General features: G+C 39.2%; 1 protein-coding gene across 18 annotated transcripts in view; it reads right to left on the bottom strand.

The window, feature by feature from the left end:
- VAMP4 (vesicle associated membrane protein 4) overlaps positions 1–17,286 on the bottom strand; it is a 34,974-nt gene extending 17,688 nt beyond the window's left edge. For 2 of the 18 annotated variants that reach the window (XR_013758120.1, XM_079106425.1), the window contains exons 1-3: positions 13,155–15,976; positions 7,754–7,800; positions 2,280–2,330 (exon numbers count right to left, since the gene is read on the bottom strand). Coding sequence is in view for 13 of the 18 variants with exons in the window: in XM_079106425.1 (XP_078962551.1) it covers positions 2,280–2,330; positions 7,754–7,800; positions 13,155–13,220 (164 nt within the window). In the remaining 5 variants the exon portion in view is untranslated. The other 16 variants (XR_013758122.1, XR_013758123.1, XM_079106427.1 and 13 more) reach the window with 13 other exon arrangements.
- Positions 17,287–20,549: the final 3,263 nt, after the last annotated feature.

The following is a 20,549-nucleotide window of genomic DNA, read 5'->3' as shown; positions in this document are numbered from 1 at the left end:
CAGTTATTGTGGTAGTTTAAATATATATGTGTGTTTGGTAGTTACTAATATAACAATGGTTTTAGGGTTCAGCTGGAAGGTCATACTCAAAAGACCCAAGAGCCATACTCTGCACAAGGATAACCCTCTGTGAAAGGAAATCACACAGGGAACAAAGAACAGGACAAAGAACACGACCATGGGGGTGGACGCAAAAGTCACTCTGGCTCCGTGTAGGGAAATGGCTCAGCCATTGCACAATGACATCCTTGCAGCATCCACATATGCCACCTATGCTTGAACCACAGTTCATCTGAGTCTTGGCAGAATGACTTGTGAATCCCCTGGAACCCTGACTGAATGGCTCATGAAGCCATCGCCCATTTACCTCCATGTGTGCCTTAGGGGACTGTTGTAAGAGTTTCTTATCATTCCCAGGAACTGATGACGTAAACTTTCTGCAGGCTCTATCTGCAGACTATAAAAACCACTTACTTGCAGTGTAGAAATAGCTCCTTTGCAATAGGGTATACTACAAATGGTATTGCAGCCACTAGCTCCTCTTGTTTGGTATCATTTTTGGTGTGTGGGGCAATGACCCTGGAAGCTGGTATTTTTGGCTACTCTTCCTTGTTACGTAAGTAATCAATGGCCTGAATCCAAAAGCAGCTTGTATCTTTACTGGCAAATCAGAGACTGGAAGCAGTAAACATTCTCTCTTCTGCTGGTCCAGAAGCAGCAAGTACCATGAGTTTTACAGCTGCAAGGAAGTGAATTCTGTCAATAACCACCTGAACTTGGTCATAAGTTTCAAGTGAGCTACACACCTAGTGATGGCTTGATGGCAGGCTATGAAATCCACAGCAGAGCACACCTAAGCAGTGCTTGAACTCCTGACTCATGGAGACTGTGAGATGGTAAATGTGTTGTTTTAAGCTCCTAAGCTCTTAATATTTTGTTACACAGCAACAGAAAGTTAATACAACCAGTCTGTTACTCTTTTCAATATGTTGGTACAGGTTGAATATCCCTAATAAATAAAAGCTGCTATACATTAAAAAATATAAAATCTATGATTCTGAAAATCTCAAATCCAAAGTGTTCCAAAATCTTTAGAGTGCTTCTGGAGTGCTGACATAATGCCACATGTGGGAAATTCCTCCTTACCTCCTGTGAGGGGTTGTAGTCAAAATAGTCACACTAGAAGTAGTGCATAAAATTACCTTCAGGCTATGTATGTAAGAAATACAAATTAACTTCATGTTTAGACCTGAGTTCTGTTCTCAGTATATTTCATTAAGTACATGCAACTGTTCCAAAATTTAGAAATAATCTGAAATCTGAAACTTTCAGAACCCAAGCATTTCAGATAAGGGATACTTAGCTTCTACCTTGGTTCTATATCTTAGAACCCAGTAAGGTCAGAATTAGGCTAAGTATGGATATATATCTTTACATCAATGGTACTTGATTAAAGTCCAACTGTTTCACCAATACTTAGAGACTCCATTCGGTACCTTCTCAACTATAACCAGAATTAGGGCAGTGGCTATTATCCTTTCTTAGATCCTGAACCCAAGTCATTCAGTTTATCTTCCATAATTAGTCTTTCAGGGTGGTCAGTTTCCAGGACCTGGCCTCAAGTGGCTCACTGGTCTGTCCCTTCCTCTCCCATTCATCAAGGCCCACATCTTTTTAACATTAGATACATTCATTACAGCATGTTATTCATGTTATTCTTCTATTATCAAGGAATACATGAAAAGGTTTTAAACTAAAAACTAGTCATAAAGCTAAGATAATTTATGGATTAGCTTAAGTAATAGAGATGAAAAACTTCTGGAAGTAAATAAAAGCTGCTATACATAAAAAAAATCTATTTTATGATTCTGATAATGGGAATCAAGTTTAAATTAAAAAACTGAGAGACCTTCGGATTATGCTAAATCATTGGATTTGACATAAAGTAACCAAGAGAAACCATCAATTTTGCATTTGCTGAGTTATAATTCAGAAGTAACTTTGTGAAAATATACAGAATTAGGTTTCTATAATCGAATAGTTATATTGTCTACATTTGGGGTCAAGATAGTTTAGATTTTGTGGGTCATAAGGTAACTCTTTTTCACAATCTTTTGTCACAACTACTTAACTTCGCCATTACAGCTAGGAGGCAGCTACAGACAATATAAAAACAAATGGGCGTGGCTGCATTCCAATAAAACTTTGTTTACAAAACATCCCCAGTTCACACAGAAATATGGCAATCATTTAAACAAATGAGTATTTCAGGAACTTACTGCTTAATCTTATCATTTCTGGGTCCAAATCTTGGTCCAGATGGCCCCCTTCTGAAAATAAAACAGCCAGTATATATTAGTAATGGTTATATCAAACAAAACAAAGCCAGAAAACACACATCCATACATGCAATCATGTGGGATAAACATGGGTCAGTCATTTTTCAAAAGGAATAACATTTTATGAGTATTGGTGAACTCCATGATACAAGATCTGGTCTTTACTTCATTAGTAGTTACCATTGGCCACAATTACCTGAATTCTTTGAAGTGTTAAAACTTTCTGAGAAAGTAGGGCTTATATAAACCCTTAGTAATGCAGTTTTCTCCTAATCATTAAACTCTGAAATAATAAAACTAAACTGCCAGTGACTATGAATACCTTTATAATCAAATCTTAAACAACTAAAAGTGCAAATCAACTTGAATTTAGGTTACTGCTAATTAGGAATGCTGGCTGAGAGATGGATAGCGAGAACTATTCACTCAAAACACTGAAAATTTTAATTATGTATTTTGATTACTTATCTTAAACCTACTGCCATAGAGGCTGGGGTTGTGACTCAGTGGTGGAGCACTTGCCTCACAAGAGTGAGGCACTGGGTTCAATCCTCAGCACCACATAAAAATAAAGTAAATGTATTGTGTCCATCTACAACTAAAAAAATATTTTATAAAAACATAGAAAACACAGAAAAATATTTTTAAAAAACATAGAAAAGGGGAAATACAACAGTCAAAAAAATAACATTTCTTAAATTATTATCTTTATTAAAGCCAAGGGTATATAACCTTAATCCGTTTTAGCATTCTCAAAATGGAAACTTTTAGATATTTTGAGTATTTTAATTATAATTTTTCTGAAGGTAACAAATAAGGTATAAACCATAAACTCAAAGGAAACAAGGTTCTTATATTTCTAGACATAGAGAAACTTCTAAAGGAAGTGAAAAAAAAAAATCCAGTTTGTGAAGACAAAAACATTTTGGAGAAAAAAATCAAAGTCTATTAAAATGTATTTACATAATTTATAAACATGAAAACATCATCTTGCCTTAACTCCTCTAAGTTCTTCCTCAATGTATTTAAAATTGCAATTAAGCCTTAGAATACTGGACCAGTATCCCATCCCAGAGCACAAGTTAAATGTTGAATTCCATAAAGAAAACTAATATTCTGAACCGGAGGTACTACAAATGGGTCAAATGAAAAGCATAAAACAATCATTCAATGAAGAAACCACAAAATGAGACAGTCAACTGAAAATTATTAGATTAAAATTATTCCAACTATAGCAGTGGCTGCATTTGTTTTCACTTATTACATTAACACAAAACTTTAAAATGTTACTGGGGAAAAAAAATCCCCCAAAAAACTCAAAGCTGGTTCTTTGATAAACATCTGGCCAGATCATTCAGGAAAAACAGAGAGGGCAGCAGGGAGAGAGAAGCAAGGTGGGATATCACTATAGACAGATGCACCATGGTTATATAGGAATTACTGCAGAAAGCTAAGTGAAGGACACATGGCAACTCTCTGCACTACCCACGTAACCCTTCTGTAAATCTATAATTATTATACAAACATGAGTAAAAACTCATACAAAAACATTCCAGGACTAGATGAGTTCAATAATAAATTCTACCATTTAATGTAGACACAATAACAATATTACACAAACTCTTTTGGAAAACTAAATACAGACCATTTCCCAAGTCAATATATGAACTATGATGAACACCTCTAATGTACATATAGAGGCAAAAATTCTTCACAAAATCTTAAAAAACTGATGCCAACAATGGTTTAAAGGAATAATACATGAGGACTACATAGGATTTATTCCATAAATGCAATGTTGGTTTGAAATTTCAAAATTGATGATAAATGACATCATCTATTTCTTAGCAAATTAGGCATAAAAAGCATCTTCAAAAAAAAAAAAACAACCTGAAATGAAATCAAAACTTAATGGTGAAAGAAGGAATGCTTTACTCTAAAAGGGAGCTCAGGAAGAAAGAAAGGATATTCTTTCTCATCACTTCTATTCAATATTGTACTAGAGGTTCTTGTCAGAGCAAAAAGGCAAGACAGAAAATAAAAGGCATACATATAGGAGGAAGTAAAATTGTCTTTAGAGACAATATAATTGTCTATGTGGAAAATTCAAAAGAATTTTTAAAAATACTACTAAAATTAATAAGTGAACTTAGCAAGGTTTAGCATTAATTTACTCTATGTCTATATACTAGCAATGAATAATAAGAAATTTTTAAAAATTTAAATTCCATTTTAAATAGCATTGGGAAGTACAAAATACTTTGTTTTCTCTCATGTGGAAGCTAGAGGAAAATGTTAAAGGAAGGTTGGGGGTAAGGATCTGATAAAAATGAAAAGGAGATCAGTAGAGGAAAGGGACTGGAAGATGGGAAGCAGAGGGAGGGGTAAAGTGCTGGGGAGTGATGTTGGCTAAATTACAGTGTTATATTGTGTGCATGTATGAATATGTAACAACAAATCCTACTGTTATGCCTAACTACAGTGCACCAAGAAAAAATGTGGAAAGAAAAAAAAAGCATGAAATACTTAAGGATGAGTTTGACCCAAAAAAAAAAAAAAAAAAAAAAAAAAAAAAATATATATATATATATATATACACATATATACACAAGATCGAACCCTGAAAACTATAAGACATTGCTAAGAGAAATTAAGGACCTTAATAATTACAAAAATATGCAATGTCCATGAGTCAGAAAACCCAATATTGGTAAGATATTAATTCTCCCCAAATTGGTCTACTGATTCAATGCCTCAACCCAGATTTCAGCATGAATTTTTGTAGAAGCAGATAAATGATTCTAAAATTTACATTAAAAATTGGGTAAATCCTAATTAGCCAAAAGAACATTAAAAAGGAAGTGCAAAGTTGGAGGACGTACACAATACCTTGTAACTTATTAAAAAGTGATAGTGGTGATATTGATATAAGATGGACACAGATCAATGGAAATGAAGAGAGTCTAGAAATAGTGCCACACATATATGGTCAATGTTTTTGTCAATCAGTTTTTAAAATTAGGGCAAACACATAACAAAATGTGTCATTTTAATCATTTTTAAATGTAAAGGTCTGTGGCATTAAGTACGTTCACATCATTCTGCAACCATCACCACCATTTATCTCTAGAAAGTTTTCATCTTTCCAACTGCACATGAACTCCCACTCTCCTCTCCTCACAGCTCCGGCGACACATTCTCTGTGAGCCCGACTACATTCCAGGTACCTCCTCTGAGTGGCGTCATGCAATGCATTTCCTTTTGTGATGGGCTCCTTTCATTTAGCGTCCACTCATGTTGCAGCAGACATCAGAATTTCCTTCCTTTTTGACACTCAATATTTCATTTATGTATATTCCATATTTTGCTTATACATTCATCTGATGGACACTTGGGATGTTTCCACCTGTTTTCTATTGTTAATACTGCTGCTATAAACATTGGTGTTAAGTAATATTTTAAATTATTTTGAGAATTTTGTCTCCCTTTCAACACGCAGACAGAACCCAGGTACGGAAGCCAGATAGGAAGTGGGTGTGCCACTTAGGGTGTAAGGCCCTTTGGGAGGCTACAGCATTATTTGGGAGTGGACATCAGTACACGTTTGGCCTAAGGAGTTGTTATTTCTCACAAGGGCATCTACCTTACATTCAGGAAATTGCTTATTTATCCAAAGCATCTGGCCTTCTTTTCAACATTGAGTTGCTGGTAACTACTGCTTTCATCTAAGCCTTCTTACCATAAGTGGCAGTGTAGGCAAGTAGTTTATGAAAATCTTGTCACCTATAGGAAATTATATCCCAATATCATATAATATTCCTGCTAAAAATAATACTATTCCCTTTTATTGGATTTGCTTTCTATCCTCTAAGCTCTTATCCATTGCTTCATGGGTTTCAACTGATTTTATAAAAAGTTTTCATCAAAACTCAGCCTTCACAAAAAAGTCACAATATTTTAATGAAATAGGAGGTAAATGCTTCCCCTCAGATATCCCTTCTACATCAATTCCCAGAGAAGACTTACAACACTGTCCTTCTTGACTGTGATCACAGACACAAATCTAGACCTGCATGAGAGTGATTTCCAATTAAAACTAAAACGATTGGTCAGGTCAATAAATTTTCAGTAAGGAACCACGGTAATTCAATGCGGAAAGAATAACCCTTTCATCAAATGGTTCTGAAATAATTAGATAGCTTATACCACCCCAAAAATAAACCCTTCATCCTCACCTCAGCCATGTATAAAAATTAACTGAAAATGGATTATAGGCCTAAATTTAAAGTTGAACTATAAAACGCCTAGAAAGACATAGGTGAAAATACTAATACAATATGTTTGGGAAAGATTGTTTTAATAAGATACAAAGAAAAATACAGAAAATTAAACAAACTGATTTCATCAAAACTTTAGTCTTCAAATGCTACTATTCTAAAAATAACGTTAAGTTAAAGATTTGGAGCAAATATTTGCAAAGCTTTTATGACAAAGAACTTGTATCTTGAATATATAAAAATCTCTTACAACTTAAGATAAATTTAAAAACAGGAAAGGAATAGGAAAGGGTTGGGGGTGTAACTCAGTGGTATAGTTGCTTGCCTTAGATGTACGAGACCCTGGGTTTGATTCAATCAGAGCAACGCTCGCGCGCACACACCCCCCCCCCAAAGAAGGCATAATGATGGAAAATAAACACACTAAAAGATGTTCAACATCAGTTTTCATCAGGGAAACACAAATAACACATTGAGATACTTCTACACACCCACTAGAATATCTAAAATACTAAAGACAATATATAGTGTTGCTAACAATCTGAAGCAACTAAAGCTCTCATATAGTACTGATAAGAATATAAAATAGGATAAACATTTTGGAAAACAGTTTTAAATGTTAACTAAATATTTTACTCTTAGGTATTTATTCAAGAGAAAAAAAATAAAAGTGTATGTTTCACACTAAAACCTAAACACAAATGTTTATAGCAGCTTTATCTGTAACGTCCCCAAACTAGAAACAACTCAGATATCCATACAGATAACTGCAGTATATTCTGCAGTGGAACACTACTCAGAAAAAAAGAAACCCAATTATTGATAGATGGTTGAACCTCAAAACAATCATGCTGAGTAAATGAAGCCAGTAAAGAAAGGGGGCATACTCTATGGTTTAATTTACATAAAATTCTAGACAATACATACTACAGTGACAGCAAGCAGATCAGTGGTTGCCTAGGGACTGGGAGAGCAATAGATCATCAAGGGGTATGTGGAAACTTTTAGGGTGATGGCTACATTTATTGTTTAATCTTGGTGATGATTTCAGTTTGTATATTAAAACTCATTGTACACTTTAAATATATGCATTTGATTGTCAATTATACTCTGAAAAAGTTGTTTTAAAAAACTTACAGAAAAAAGTCCTCTTCTTCATCTGAATCATCTTCCAAAAGATTTCTCTGTCAAAAAGAAAAGGAGGAAAGAAAGAAAGAAAAAGACTTTTCAGATTCAGAGGGCTTATAAAATGTCAAGGAGAAGTAATGAAACAAGTTCTATACTAGTGGATTTCTTAACTCCAAGCTTACACAGGGAAGAATAATCACATTTGCTTCACTAGAAGCTAAATGATATGGAACAATGTTTGCAGACCTTCCAAAGAAAATGCTTATAATTCCAGAATCCTATAATTGACACTGTAGGCGGTTAGGAAGAAGCCCCTTCTCATTTCTCCTAGTGTCTCTCTACTGGCAGAAATTAACAGGGAACCACACAGCAGGGAAGGAATGCAGTTTGTGGAGTCCACCTACAGCAATGGAGGAGGACAGGAGGGTAACTTGAGCTGAGAGCAAAAGCCTAGTAATTGGCTCGGTCCACCTTCTAGCTGCTAAGTCCACAAACAGCACTCTACACAAATCTGAACCCAAACAAAAACAAACATATTTTTACCTCACCAGATAGGATCTTCTTCATAAAACAAAGATGGTCTCTCCCTCTCCCCTAAATGGAAGACATGAAGTCCCAAAAGGAGGCTATAGAAGAGCAAAACCCAGACATTTCACACAATTCAAACAGAATATTGCTTGTAGGCAAAATAATGGCTCCCCAAGAAGGCCCACATCCTAATCACCAAAGCCTGTGAATGTTCGAGTGAGGTGGCAGAAGTGACTAAAGGTCTTGAAAGGGGCAAATTCATGTGGGCCAAAACTAATCACAAGGATTCTTATAAAACGGAAGCAGGAGATAGAGACAGAATGAAATCTGAAGATGGTAGAAGGGCATGGTGAGCCAAGACGGGCGGGAACCTCTAGGAACTGGGAAAGGCAAAAAAACAATTTCTGCCCTAGGGTCTCTGGGCAGAAAACAGCCCCACTGGCACCTTGATTTTAACTCCATAAGACTCATATTGGACTTCACATCATCAGAAATACAAGATCATAGTTTTGTGCTTTATATTTGTAGTTTTAAAGCAGCAATAGGAAACCAATATACTACTCCTGTATCTTTTTTTTTAGGAAATTACTCAAGAAACCATACCAGCCAAAAGAAAATTAAATAAGAACAAAATTCTTAAGATGGATAGAGATCATCAAAGAATGGAATGTGTGGTCAGATTTAAATGTCTGATGGTAATGTGATAGTGATCTCTTAAAATTACTGAAAAGGAAAAGGCATAACATAAGGAAAAGCTTAAAAAAGCCTAAAACTTTTCTAACAAAGCTCTGAAGTAGGGACTTGGAGTGTGAAGTGAGGACATGAAAACTCACTAACACTCTTGTTCCAAGAGGAAGTGGAAGGAAGGAAGGGGCTGGGGGACAGGGCTAGAGTGAAAGATAACACAATGGAAGGTCACAGTTGCTAGTAAGCTGACGGAGAACACAGATTTAAACATTACTGTTAAAATATAAAGTTAATAACAGAAAGAGGGATGGAGGGAGAGAAGAAGTAAAATTTCTCAACTGCCTAGTGGTTCCAGGGGCAAGGAGAGAGATAAGGAAAAAGAAGCAATCTAGCAAAAGGTATAAGGGAAAATTTATGAAATTAGAATACAAAGACCATCATCACATATATGTAAAATAAATAATATATAACAAAGAGTAAAACAATGAAAGAAAGATGTATTTGACATTAACATTTTTGAGCATTTTCCATGTGTTTGGCACCGTCCTAAGATCCAGACTAGTTTTGAAGGACACAGACAAGGTCTGAGTGCTCACAGAAAAATGTGACCGTGATAAATACTACGCAGAAAACTAAATCAGTGATAGGACAGAAAGTGATAGTCTAACAACATGAGATTAGGTGGACGCTGAAAATCATTCTCAAGAGGTGAAATTTAAGCTGATATCAGGGTAAAGAGCAGTCAATGCAGGCTGAAGGACCCCCTGGCACAGGAAAAGTCCAAACGTTTTGGTTATCAGAATCAACGTGAATGGTTTGAGTGGCCCTGTTCAAAAACAAAAACTATATATGATTAGAGTTCAAAAAATTCCAGCCAGTATCTGTTTTCAACAAAATTACCTACAACAGACGTCAAAAAATGGGGGAAGAAAGGGAGTAGAAAAGATACATCAGCAAATTCTATCAAAAGAATGTTAGAGTTAGTAACCTAAATGGAAATTTTAGGACAGAGTATTAAACAATCAAATAAGAAATTTGTAATTATAAAATACAAAAAGCATGAAGAAGAATTTAACAGCAATGAGTTTACATACCTAACAATACAGCTTCAAAATATACAAGACAAAAGCTGATCAAAGTATAAAACATGGTTTATGATGCAGTTTATCTGGCTTAGAAGACAGGATATACCGTCATGTTTGTCACAGCTGAACGCTGGAAACACACATGGAAACCAACGCTTTTACATATTCACTGAACAAACATGAGTGCTGGGGACAGGATGCGATGCCACTGCATCTAGCAAGCAGACAACAGGTGAGGGGTGGAGGGTCTGGGACCTTCACAAGTGCTGGTGGGATGTAAAAAACTCTGCAATCACTGTGGAAAACAGTCTGGCCATTCTTCAAAAGGTGGAACATTAAAGTTACTCTAACACCCAGTAATTCCACTCCTAGGTATGTACCTATGAGAAATGAAAACGTGTTCAACAAAACTTGTATTCTAATATTCATAAAAGCAATATTCATAATAGCCAAAATGTGGAGAAAAAGCCCCAAATGTCCGTCAACTGATGGATAACTAAACATAGTACACCCATACAATGAAACATTATTCAGTTAATAAAAAGGAATAAAGTACTGATATGTACTATCACATTGACAAATCTTGAAAAGATAATGGATGTCAAAGAAGCCAGTCACATAAAGCTACATATTCTATGATTTCATTTATGTAAAAGGTCTAGAATAGCCAGTGCAGTGGTGCATGCCTATAATCCCAGCTGTTTGGGAGACTGAGGCAGGAGGATGCAAGTTCAGGGCCAGCCTCAGCAACTCAGTGAGACCCTGTCTCAAAATAAAAAAACAAAAGGGGTGGGGATATAGCTCAGTGGTTTAGTACCCCTGGGTTCAATCCCTGATACAATAAAAGGTTCACAATAAGTAAACCTCAGGCCTGAGGCTGAGGGAATGGGGATGACTGCTGAAGGGCATAGGGTTTCTTTTAGGAAGGGTGAAAATGTCCTAAACTAGATTGTGGTAATGGCTGCACAACTTTGTGAATACACCAAAACCCACAAATTGTATCCTTTAAATGGGTGAGTTGTACAATAAAGCTGTCAAAAGTTGTAATAGGAAAGAGGAACAAAATTTTAAAAAATCTAAAAATTATTAGAACCAATCAGTTATCAAACTTCATAATCTCATAAATATCCAAAGGGAGGCTCTGTTTAAACAGCTGATTTTATTCAGTTCTGGTGTTCAAAATCCTATTTTTATAGTCAATTGTGGAAATAACCCACAATTTAAAGCAAAAGTCACATAGTTACAGTCTCAGTAGTAGAACTGATTGAGACTGCACATTTTATATTTTTAAATATATACATTCAGCTCATTTAAAAAAGCTAAATAGTAATTAGTCTTTGGGTAGATTCTACTCCCTATCAAAAATATAAACAAAAACAAACAGATTAAGAAAGGACAAATGTTTTTCATATTGCAATAAAGATAGTTCTAAATCATAAAATATTGAGGAGAGTGTTTAATACAAAGTTCCAAGGTTATGCAAAAAAGGAGCATATAAAACAAAGTCAAACAGATCAAGAACTCTTAAGGACAATGTCTGAGCCCTCCAGGTTAAAGCACCATGCCCAACACACAGTAGGTGGTTAATAAATACTTGTTGAATTAATCAGTAAATGGAAGGACAAGAAGTATAGAAGTAAGGGAGGTTTTAGTTTACTGGATTAAAAAAGAAAAAGAACATGATTTCCTTCCCTCAATAAATATTACTAGTATACTTATTCTAAAAGTAGTCTATCTATAATAATCACTTGATGAGCTGTCTTTCAAGATGCTGCACAATACCCTGACTTATTATTTATTTATCCCACCACCTTCTCTCTTATTTGTAGTGCTGTGGATTGATGCAGGGGCCTCACACATCATGGGCAAGCATTTTACCACTGAGCTCTACTCCCAATCCCTAATTGTCAGATTTATACATATTTGTATAGAATATTTCTAAAATGAACTAGAAATTGAAGCATTATTTACAAGGCATTCTAGACTATATGAGACAATCACAGGTCCAGAATCTAGTATATATAAATTTCAAAATCTAAAAAGTTCTATAAGTCAAAAAGTTTTGCTATGTTGGTGTCAAAACTCATTTGGAGGAAAACCTGATCTGAATTGACAATAGCTAATTCATTTATACATTTTATTTATGTAGATAACCACACGTCACTACAAAATATTAATGTTAGAAGGTGTTAGTCCAGACCTCAAAAAGGCTATTACATAATATGCACTTAACTATCTTTCTTAAATCTGAAAAATTCTAAATTTCAAATATTTTTGGCTCCAGAATACTGAATAAGATATTATTTAGCTGTGTAAAATTTTCCTTGAAATACTATAAATTGTGAGCATAATTTGATCAATAATGGAAACTGAATGCAGTTGAGTCATCAATCTAAGCAGCATATATTTTTCAATATATTTACTGTGAAGGAAGCAAGAATAGAATATGGTGGTGACTGGGTTCAGAAAATGACACCCTGAAGTAAAAGCCTCAGAAGCAGCCTTATAGCAAGGTTTCTCTCTGACCACCCCCTGTGATTCTCTCATTTTCCCCTAAGAAAAGCCACAGAAAGCAGAGTTCCCTTCCCCAAAGTCTGTCATAAAACCTAAAAATATTAACCTAATCTTTCCTTTTCTATGCAAAAGTTGGCCATAAAACGGTTCTCTAGCCTACCTTGTTTGACTGTTCCATACTCAAAAGGAAGGACTGCTGCACAGAGGCCACGGAGAGAGTGTGCAGACAGACCCTGCTGGCCCCTTCCCTCCTCTGAGTCTATTACTGTTAGATCACACCCTTTTGTTCAATCATATTTCCACATGGCTGCCCTTGCTTCATCAAACCTGGGCATAAACATGCATAGTTCACTCTGGGTCTTTGGGTCCTGTTGATGCATACAGAACTATGACCATATAAATTTGATAAATGTTCCTCTTGTTAACCTACCTTTTGTTATCAGGTATTAGCCACGACCTTTCAGCATGAGCATGAAAGGGATCACTGCCTTTTCTGCCCCTACAGTAGCAATAAACTTTAGATTCTTTTCCATGATTTACAAAGGGAGTGAAAACATGATGACTCTTGTTTTTAAAGCTTAAGATTCTAAACTTACCCTTTCACTTTTCACTGAACCCGTGACATCATCATCATTTAGGTGGCGCTTGAACTTGGGAGGCATATTTTTTACTCAAAGTACTCTTCTATTTCCCAGCAGAATAAAATATTCACCACCTTAAGGAGGAAAAAAAATTCATCAGACTTTTGGATGCAAGCTAAAGTACTTAGAGCAGATAGAAGGCCTGTATGACAGAGGGCCCCCTTATTTTTGTGGCTTCAGGTACTCCCCTCTCACCTGCTCTACTCTAGTGACTGTTACACCTCAACACATAGGCAACAGTTAAAACCATGATAAAATTAAGTAGCTTCCCAAAGAAAAAGTGTGGACATGAATCAATTAAGGATTTTATAAAATGAAAGTACAGACAGTAAGAGGGGAAAAATAGAAAGTAGTTCCTTGAAAATCTTAAAATGCTTTATGGCTTTAACTTGGAGTCAGGAGACAGCAGTATACTGCTAGTTCTCTCAAATTTATTAGTTGCTTAAGCAACGATTGTTTCCTCATCTGTAAAATAGTAATTTCTATGATTCTGCATGGAATTGGGGTGGTCTTATCAGATAATACATGCAAAAAATATGCAAACGATATAGTGTCCTACTGGTAGTCCATGAAAAGGGTTAAGTTTCTTAAGTATTGATGTGATACTTTACACACACACACACACACACAAAGAACTTAAGATACATATGCCTGAGATCTTCATCCTATTTCCTAAGATAGTTCCTCATACCCTCAGAATCCAGGAGAGTGCCAAGTGTGTTTTTTGTATGCTAATGGGATGACTAGGTAGCTTCAGAAAGGCAGAAAGGTAGTTATAGGAAAGAGCAAGGTGTGATTAAAAGGTTGGGATGTTGCAGTCCCACTCTGGGGAGGGCAGAAGGGCTAAGGGTTGTGAAGGTTGAGTGGATCATCAACAGCCAGTAATGTAGTCTATTCTGCCTAATGTAAAACTCCAACAGGACAGGGTTCCAGTTTCCAGATGGTTGGACACATGAAGTTTCTGGAGAGTGGCATGACTGAGGGGCAATGGAAGCTCCTGGTTCCTTCTCCATACCTTGTTCTATACCTCTATTCCATCTGACTATTCACCTGTATCCTTCCTAATAATCTTTATAAAGAACTGGTAAACGTGTAAGTAAAGGGTTTCCCTGAGTTCTGTGAGCCACTCCAGCAAATCATTTAACCCCAAAAGATATTACGGTTGCCCCAGTTATAGCTGATCAATCAGAAACACAGGTATAACAACCTGGAGCTTGTGACTGGCAGGCAGGGGGGTGTCATCTCATGGGACTTAACCCTGAACTTGTGGGATGGACTACTATCTCCAGATAGTTTAGAAATGAACTGATTAGAGCACACCCAGATCGTATGCGCTAGAGAATAAGATGCAAAATTGCTTGCTGATAGAGAAAAATCTCCATGTTTTGGGGATTACAGAAATGTATGTGCTGTGAAAGTAGGAGAAACTGAGTTTGTTTCTCACATAACAAAACAACTGAGTTAAACAAAGTAAGTTTTCTTTGTTATAGAATCACCTCACAGCTTTTCACACGCTAATAAGTACCCTGAATTTCCAAGAAAAACTGTATTTGGAAAAACAGAAATTTTTGAGAAAAAGCTCTCCTATGCAAATATGAATTTTCAATATTTTTGGACCAGATAATGGCTGAATAACTAAGAACTCAGAATAGCTGAGATGTATAGAATGTTTTCTGTGCAGTGCTGAGTTAACCTGCATGTCCTCTTTTATTTTTTATGCATACCTTTGAGGTAAGAACCAAGAAACTAAGAGGAACACTTAGTAAAAAAGTGTTAGTCACTTCACTCATTGAAATAGCAGAGACACAGATCTAAAATCAATGATTGTGCGTTATCGGTTTTAGGATTTATTCAACTGGTTGCCATCAGATCACACAGTTCTGTTCTAGAGAGACAGACTTCCCTATAACAACCCAGTAGCCCTACATCCTCTTCAAGAAGAAACATCCGAGATCTTTAAGATAGTCAGACGTTAGTTCGTTTAATTATCATACACTAAAAAAATTAACAAAACCAAGGTATAACTTCATTTTCAAAGTAATATTTTAAGTCACCTTCCAGTCAAAACAAATCAACATACTTTTTTCGATAAGGAATGTTTCCATGCCAGAAACTCAACCTTCTGTAACCTAACCAAACTCTCCTACAGTAACAGCTCCAGAGTTTCTCGTTGCGCAATGTTTCTGTCATATACATCTGGCCCATTTTATGCCTCGTACTTTGATTTCCGAATAAGTCATTCACGCAGAAATGTCACAGACTGCGTGGGAAAACAGATGACAGCAAATAACTGGAGAATCTGAGCCTTTCTTTCAATCGTACTTTAAACCCTACAATAGGTGCTTCGACAGCCCAAGCGGACAGCCGTCCGACTCATACGACGTCTTGGACACACGGCAAAGCTGACCTTCACGAGGGGCAGACGTCGCCGGGGCCACTGGACCGCGCAGAACTGCAAGCACGCAGGCCGGACAGCAGGGCAGCAGGCGGGTCGACTCCGCGCCCACCACCCGGAGGCAGCGGCCGCGCTCAGGGACCGCCCGCATCCTGCCCAAGACCCGAGCAAGCCCGCGGGTCCGGAGGGCGAGCGGCGCCGCGCGGCCTGCACGTCGAGGACGGCGGCCGCCGAGCCGAGCGCCGGGCCGAGCGCCGGCGGACACGCTCCGCACGTCACGTAGGCAGCCGCGGCCGCCGGCCCCCGCGGGCTCTGCGCGGCAACTTCTACCCCGTCGTTTCCCAAACGCCAGCTTTTTTTTTTTTCCTTACAAGCCACCCCGCTCGCCGAGTTCCGTTTCGCCCGGAGCCGGACCTGGGCGGAGGCCGTCCTGCCCGGCGCAACCCCGGTGCGGCTCCTCGCCCGCTGCGCGGCGGCGGCGGTTCCCCGAAGGCAGGGACCCTCGCGTTCCCGGCCGCCCCTCCGCCGCCCGGCACCCCGCGGCCCCCGGGTCCTCTCAACCGCCCTCCGGCCCCGCCCCGGGGCGCCCGACCCCAGGCCCGCGACGTTGGGCGCCGGGGCGGGGGCGTCGCCTCCTCCCCGCCTCCGCCCGCCCGCCCCCGCGGGGCAGGCCGGTACCTGCGAGCCGGGGAGCTCCGCAGCGCTCCCGGCAGCTGCGCCCGGCGGGGAGAAGGGGAGGCAGCGGTGGGAAGAGCCAGGCGGGAGGGGAGGCCGCGGCGCCGACCGCCTCGGCCGCTGCGCTCCCGCTCATCGAGCCGATCGGCGCTCGGCGGCGGCGCGGGCGGGGGGCGGGGCCGGGGCGGAGACCGCCGAGCGAGTCGATCCCGCCGCTCCTGTGTCCCGGCGCCCCGCCCGCGCCGTTGGGTCGCAGTCTCGGGGTTGCGTGGTCTTGTGAGACGCCGTGGGGTCGCCGGGGTCGCGGGGTCGGGCGTGCGGAGACGAGGAGTGGCGCTCCGAAGGCCCGGGCGGGGCGAGGCGACCTTGGATCCAGCGTGCATTTACCTTTGTGGTCAATTGCCTGTCTTAGGACTTCCGGTGCCATTAGAAACTGTGGAATAAAAACGTGAACGCCTTTCAAGTCGTGGTGCGAGCGATCTGGAGTTGGGACAGCCTTCCCGGAGCTGTGCAGACTTGTCTTACCCACGTCTAGCTCTGTAGCAGTTTTGTAGCTCACTTTTATGGATTAAATTTTCATGAAACGATAACTATATATTTCATTGGTTCAAACACTTAGACCCTTCGAGGCACAGATGTTCAGGGTGCACGCACAAACCGGCTCTTGGAAGCTCCCAGCGCTGTGATTTCGGAGGAAGCTCCTGGGCACCACGTGGCCAGCCGCGGGCTGGGGCTTCGGGAAGGGTTTGAGTCTTCATCTTGAGACAATCTGAGTTTCTGAAGGATAAGTATAAAGAACCCTGTAGCCGGACTCACTTTTTTTTTTTTTTAAATGCTGACCTTAACCTGTAGCTAGGTACATGACTCACAGTGTAAATAGGAGAGCTTTCTTTTTCTCTTAACACGAAGACTCAGGGCCGGAGAGTTCCTGTGGCTTTCTTAACATTTTGCATCATTTGTTTATTCTGTTTCTCCAAATGTACACCCTCCCCCACCAGTTATTTGAGAGTTATGGACCTCACGCCTCTGTTCCTCACGCCTCTGTTCCTCAGTACTCAGCAGGTGTGTCCTAAGAACAAGAATAATTTCATGACTAAGATTCGATTGTCAGATTCAGAAAATTCGACATTGACACATTAATTCTTTGTAATAAAGCATCAAAGTTTGCCAGTGTCTCAGTTATGGAGAATAATGAGTAAAAGAGCAAATGGTCAAGTGGAATCTGTTCTTTAAAGACAGATTTGATTATAGTTTAATTTTTCTTAAAAAATATAAGGATAAGGTGTACTCTGATACCTTCCTTGTAAAACGTTAGGACATTGTGAGATGGACCTATAAGGTGCTTGCTTTCTTTTCTAACTTCTTGTTTATTGATATAATGATTCATTGCAATATGTATTATCTTGGAAAAATGGTCTCTCACAAAGATGGCGACATCACAGAGACCTGTGTAGTAATATGCTTTAATTGTGTTATGAATTTATTTTACTATTTCTCTGAAAGTTAAAAGTGATCACCATTTATCAAATGCCCCTTTTAGAGCATTATCTTAAAGATTAGCATGCGTTATTGTATTTCTTCACAACAACCCTCTGATGTTATCATTTTCCTCATTTTATTGATTCGAAAACCAAGGTTCCAAGATGACATTATGTAATTTGTCCAAGGTTAAGGAATGGACGCATTAGTAAATACTGCACAGCTATATGCTTAAATTAAGGCAAGATAAATATTTTATCTAAATGGGTCAAATGCTGTGCCCTAAAATAGAAATTAGTTGGTTTTTAAAGCATCATATAGGTGGGATCTATCAAATTTAATGTCTTATAATGATCTCATTTGATTTAGGAGGCTTTAGTCTGAAGGTCAACTACAACTTCAATTTCTTGCAGAAGGTGGTACTGTTAATCTTGGATGGTATGTCAAAATGAATCAATTCATCAGATGTGCATGACAGGTATTCTGTTTAAGTCTAGGGATACAAAGATGTTAAAATGTGTTTTGTGTCCTCCCAAAACAATTTTACACAGAAACACAAGTCTAATATGTTAGTTTGTTGTTACTAGAATAAAAATTCTGAGATAATTGCCTGTAATCCCAGCAGCTTGGGGGTGCTGAGGAGGAGGGTGGCAAGTTCAAAGCCAGCCTCAGCAATTTATCGAGGCACTGAGCAACTCAGCAAGACCCTATCTCTAGATAAAATATTTTTAAAAATATCTGGGGATGTGGCTCAGTGGTTAAATGCCCCTGGGGTCAATCCCTTGTAGTGAAGAAAAAAATGTCTGAGAAATCAACATAAAAAAGAGGAGGTATATTTTGACTGACAATTTCAGAGGTTTCTGTCAGGATCAATTGCTTGACCCTGTTGTTTTTGGGTCTGTAGCAGAGCTGCATATCATGACAGGGAGCCTGTGGTAGAGCAAGCTGCTCACCTTGTGGTGGCTACGAAACAAAGACAGTGGAAGAGACTGAGGTCCCAGACCCTTTTAGGACACCTTCACAGTGACCTAAGACCTCCAAGTAGGCCCCACCTAGTAAAGCCTCTACTGTCTCCCGATAGCACCCCTGGCTGAGGACCAAGCCTCCAACACATGGACGTTTGGAGGGCATTTAAGATCCAAATGAGAGCACTATGATAGTTTAGGTCTGGAATGTTCCCCAAAGGTTAATGTGTTGAAGGCTTGGTCCCCAGTGCAGCAGTGTGGGGCTTCGGGGGAGTGACAGGGTCATAAGGGTACCAACCTCATCAGTGGACTAACCCACTGATGAACTCATGGCAGTGTGGGCTGTCGGGTGTGGGACCCAGTGGGAGGAAGTAAGCCTTGGAAGGTTAGGTATTGTCCCTGGACCCCCCAATCCCACCCCTGCTCCTCTGCTGACATGAGGTGAGCGGCTTTGCTCTGCCACGCCCTCTGCCTCAGCCCAATGTGAAGCGCAAGCAGATCATGGACTGAAACCTCTAAAACTGTGAACCAATAATCTTTCCTCCTTTAAGTTTTTTTTTTTTTCAGTTATTTTGTCTCCGTGATGAAAAGCCAACATGAAGACTAATAAACTATTGAAATTAATGAGGTCAATTTTAGAGTCAAATGAACTATGGAAGGATTATACTTGTTGGCGTTTGACAATAAATAAAACTACAAATGGAATTAAATAGGAATGCTACTGTACCTTGGGATAAGCAATAGGAGAAAGCCATTACCACTCCCAGGCATCACCCTATTACTGCAAGCATAGGGTCAATAGAACAAGGCAAGAGTGATGGCTGTAGGAGAAAGACTGAGAGGATGCAGCCATTGTTAGCACTGCCCTGACCTTTCTCCTCCCACTACTCTTGCCAACTAAGTGAACTGTAATGGAAGATGGAAAGCAAGATAGTGAAGTCTGCCCTGTTCTTTTTCTGCCATTTTTTTTGAAGACAGTGATTTCGTGTTTTCAGATCTTGGAAATCCTCCCAACTATCATCTCTATAAAGAGGAAGCCAAGGAACAATATATACGTGAAGGTATTGGTTTGTTTTCCATTGCTCTAGCAAAATACTGGAATCTGGATGCTTTATAAAGAAAAGATGTTCATTTAGCTCTTTAGTTTTGGAGATTGAAAGTCCAAGATCAGGCAGCCCTGTTATTTTGACCTCTTGTGAAGGCCCCCTTGGCTACAACATATGGTAGATGTTACCATGTTGGGAGTATGTCTGAGAGGAAGAAATCACATGACAAAACAGGAAGCCAGAACAGGAAGGGGCCAGTCTTGCTCTTTTGTAATAATTCACTCCATGAGACTAGTATCAATCCCTTCCAAGGGCAGCAACCTGAATAATGCAATGACCTTACACAAAGCTCCACCTCTTAAAGGTTCCATGACACACTGAGCATCAAGCTTCCAACAGAGGAGCCCTTGGGGGACACACTAGATCATACCCAAAGTGTAGCAAAGAAAGAGGGCAGGAATTAGGGGAAGGTCTTGGCTCTTAGGAGTGAGAGGATGAGCAGTTGATGGCTGAGCAGTGGTGGAGAGCAATGAGGATGGGACAGTGTGGAAGAAGATGAGGGGAGAGAGCGAGAAGGTTAGTGTCACAGACTGCAGAGAAATGGGGAGGTGGGATCTGAGACTAGAAAGAGCCTTTTGACTGACTGACTTACAGGCCAGGATAGATCTTCCACAAGTGTTTCAGTAACATCACAGATGTGGAATCCATGTTGTCAAGATTTCATTTTTACTGGAATCAGGTTTCTTTTTCAAGAAATTGAATGATAAGGGGGAAAGACCTCGAATGTTGT

This window comes from Sciurus vulgaris (assembly GCF_902686455.1).
Source record: "Sciurus vulgaris genome assembly, chromosome: 12".
Taxonomy (NCBI): domain Eukaryota; kingdom Metazoa; phylum Chordata; class Mammalia; order Rodentia; family Sciuridae; genus Sciurus; species Sciurus vulgaris.
Note: the sequence above shows the minus strand (reverse complement) of the source record. Positions and strands in the feature narration are given on the sequence as shown.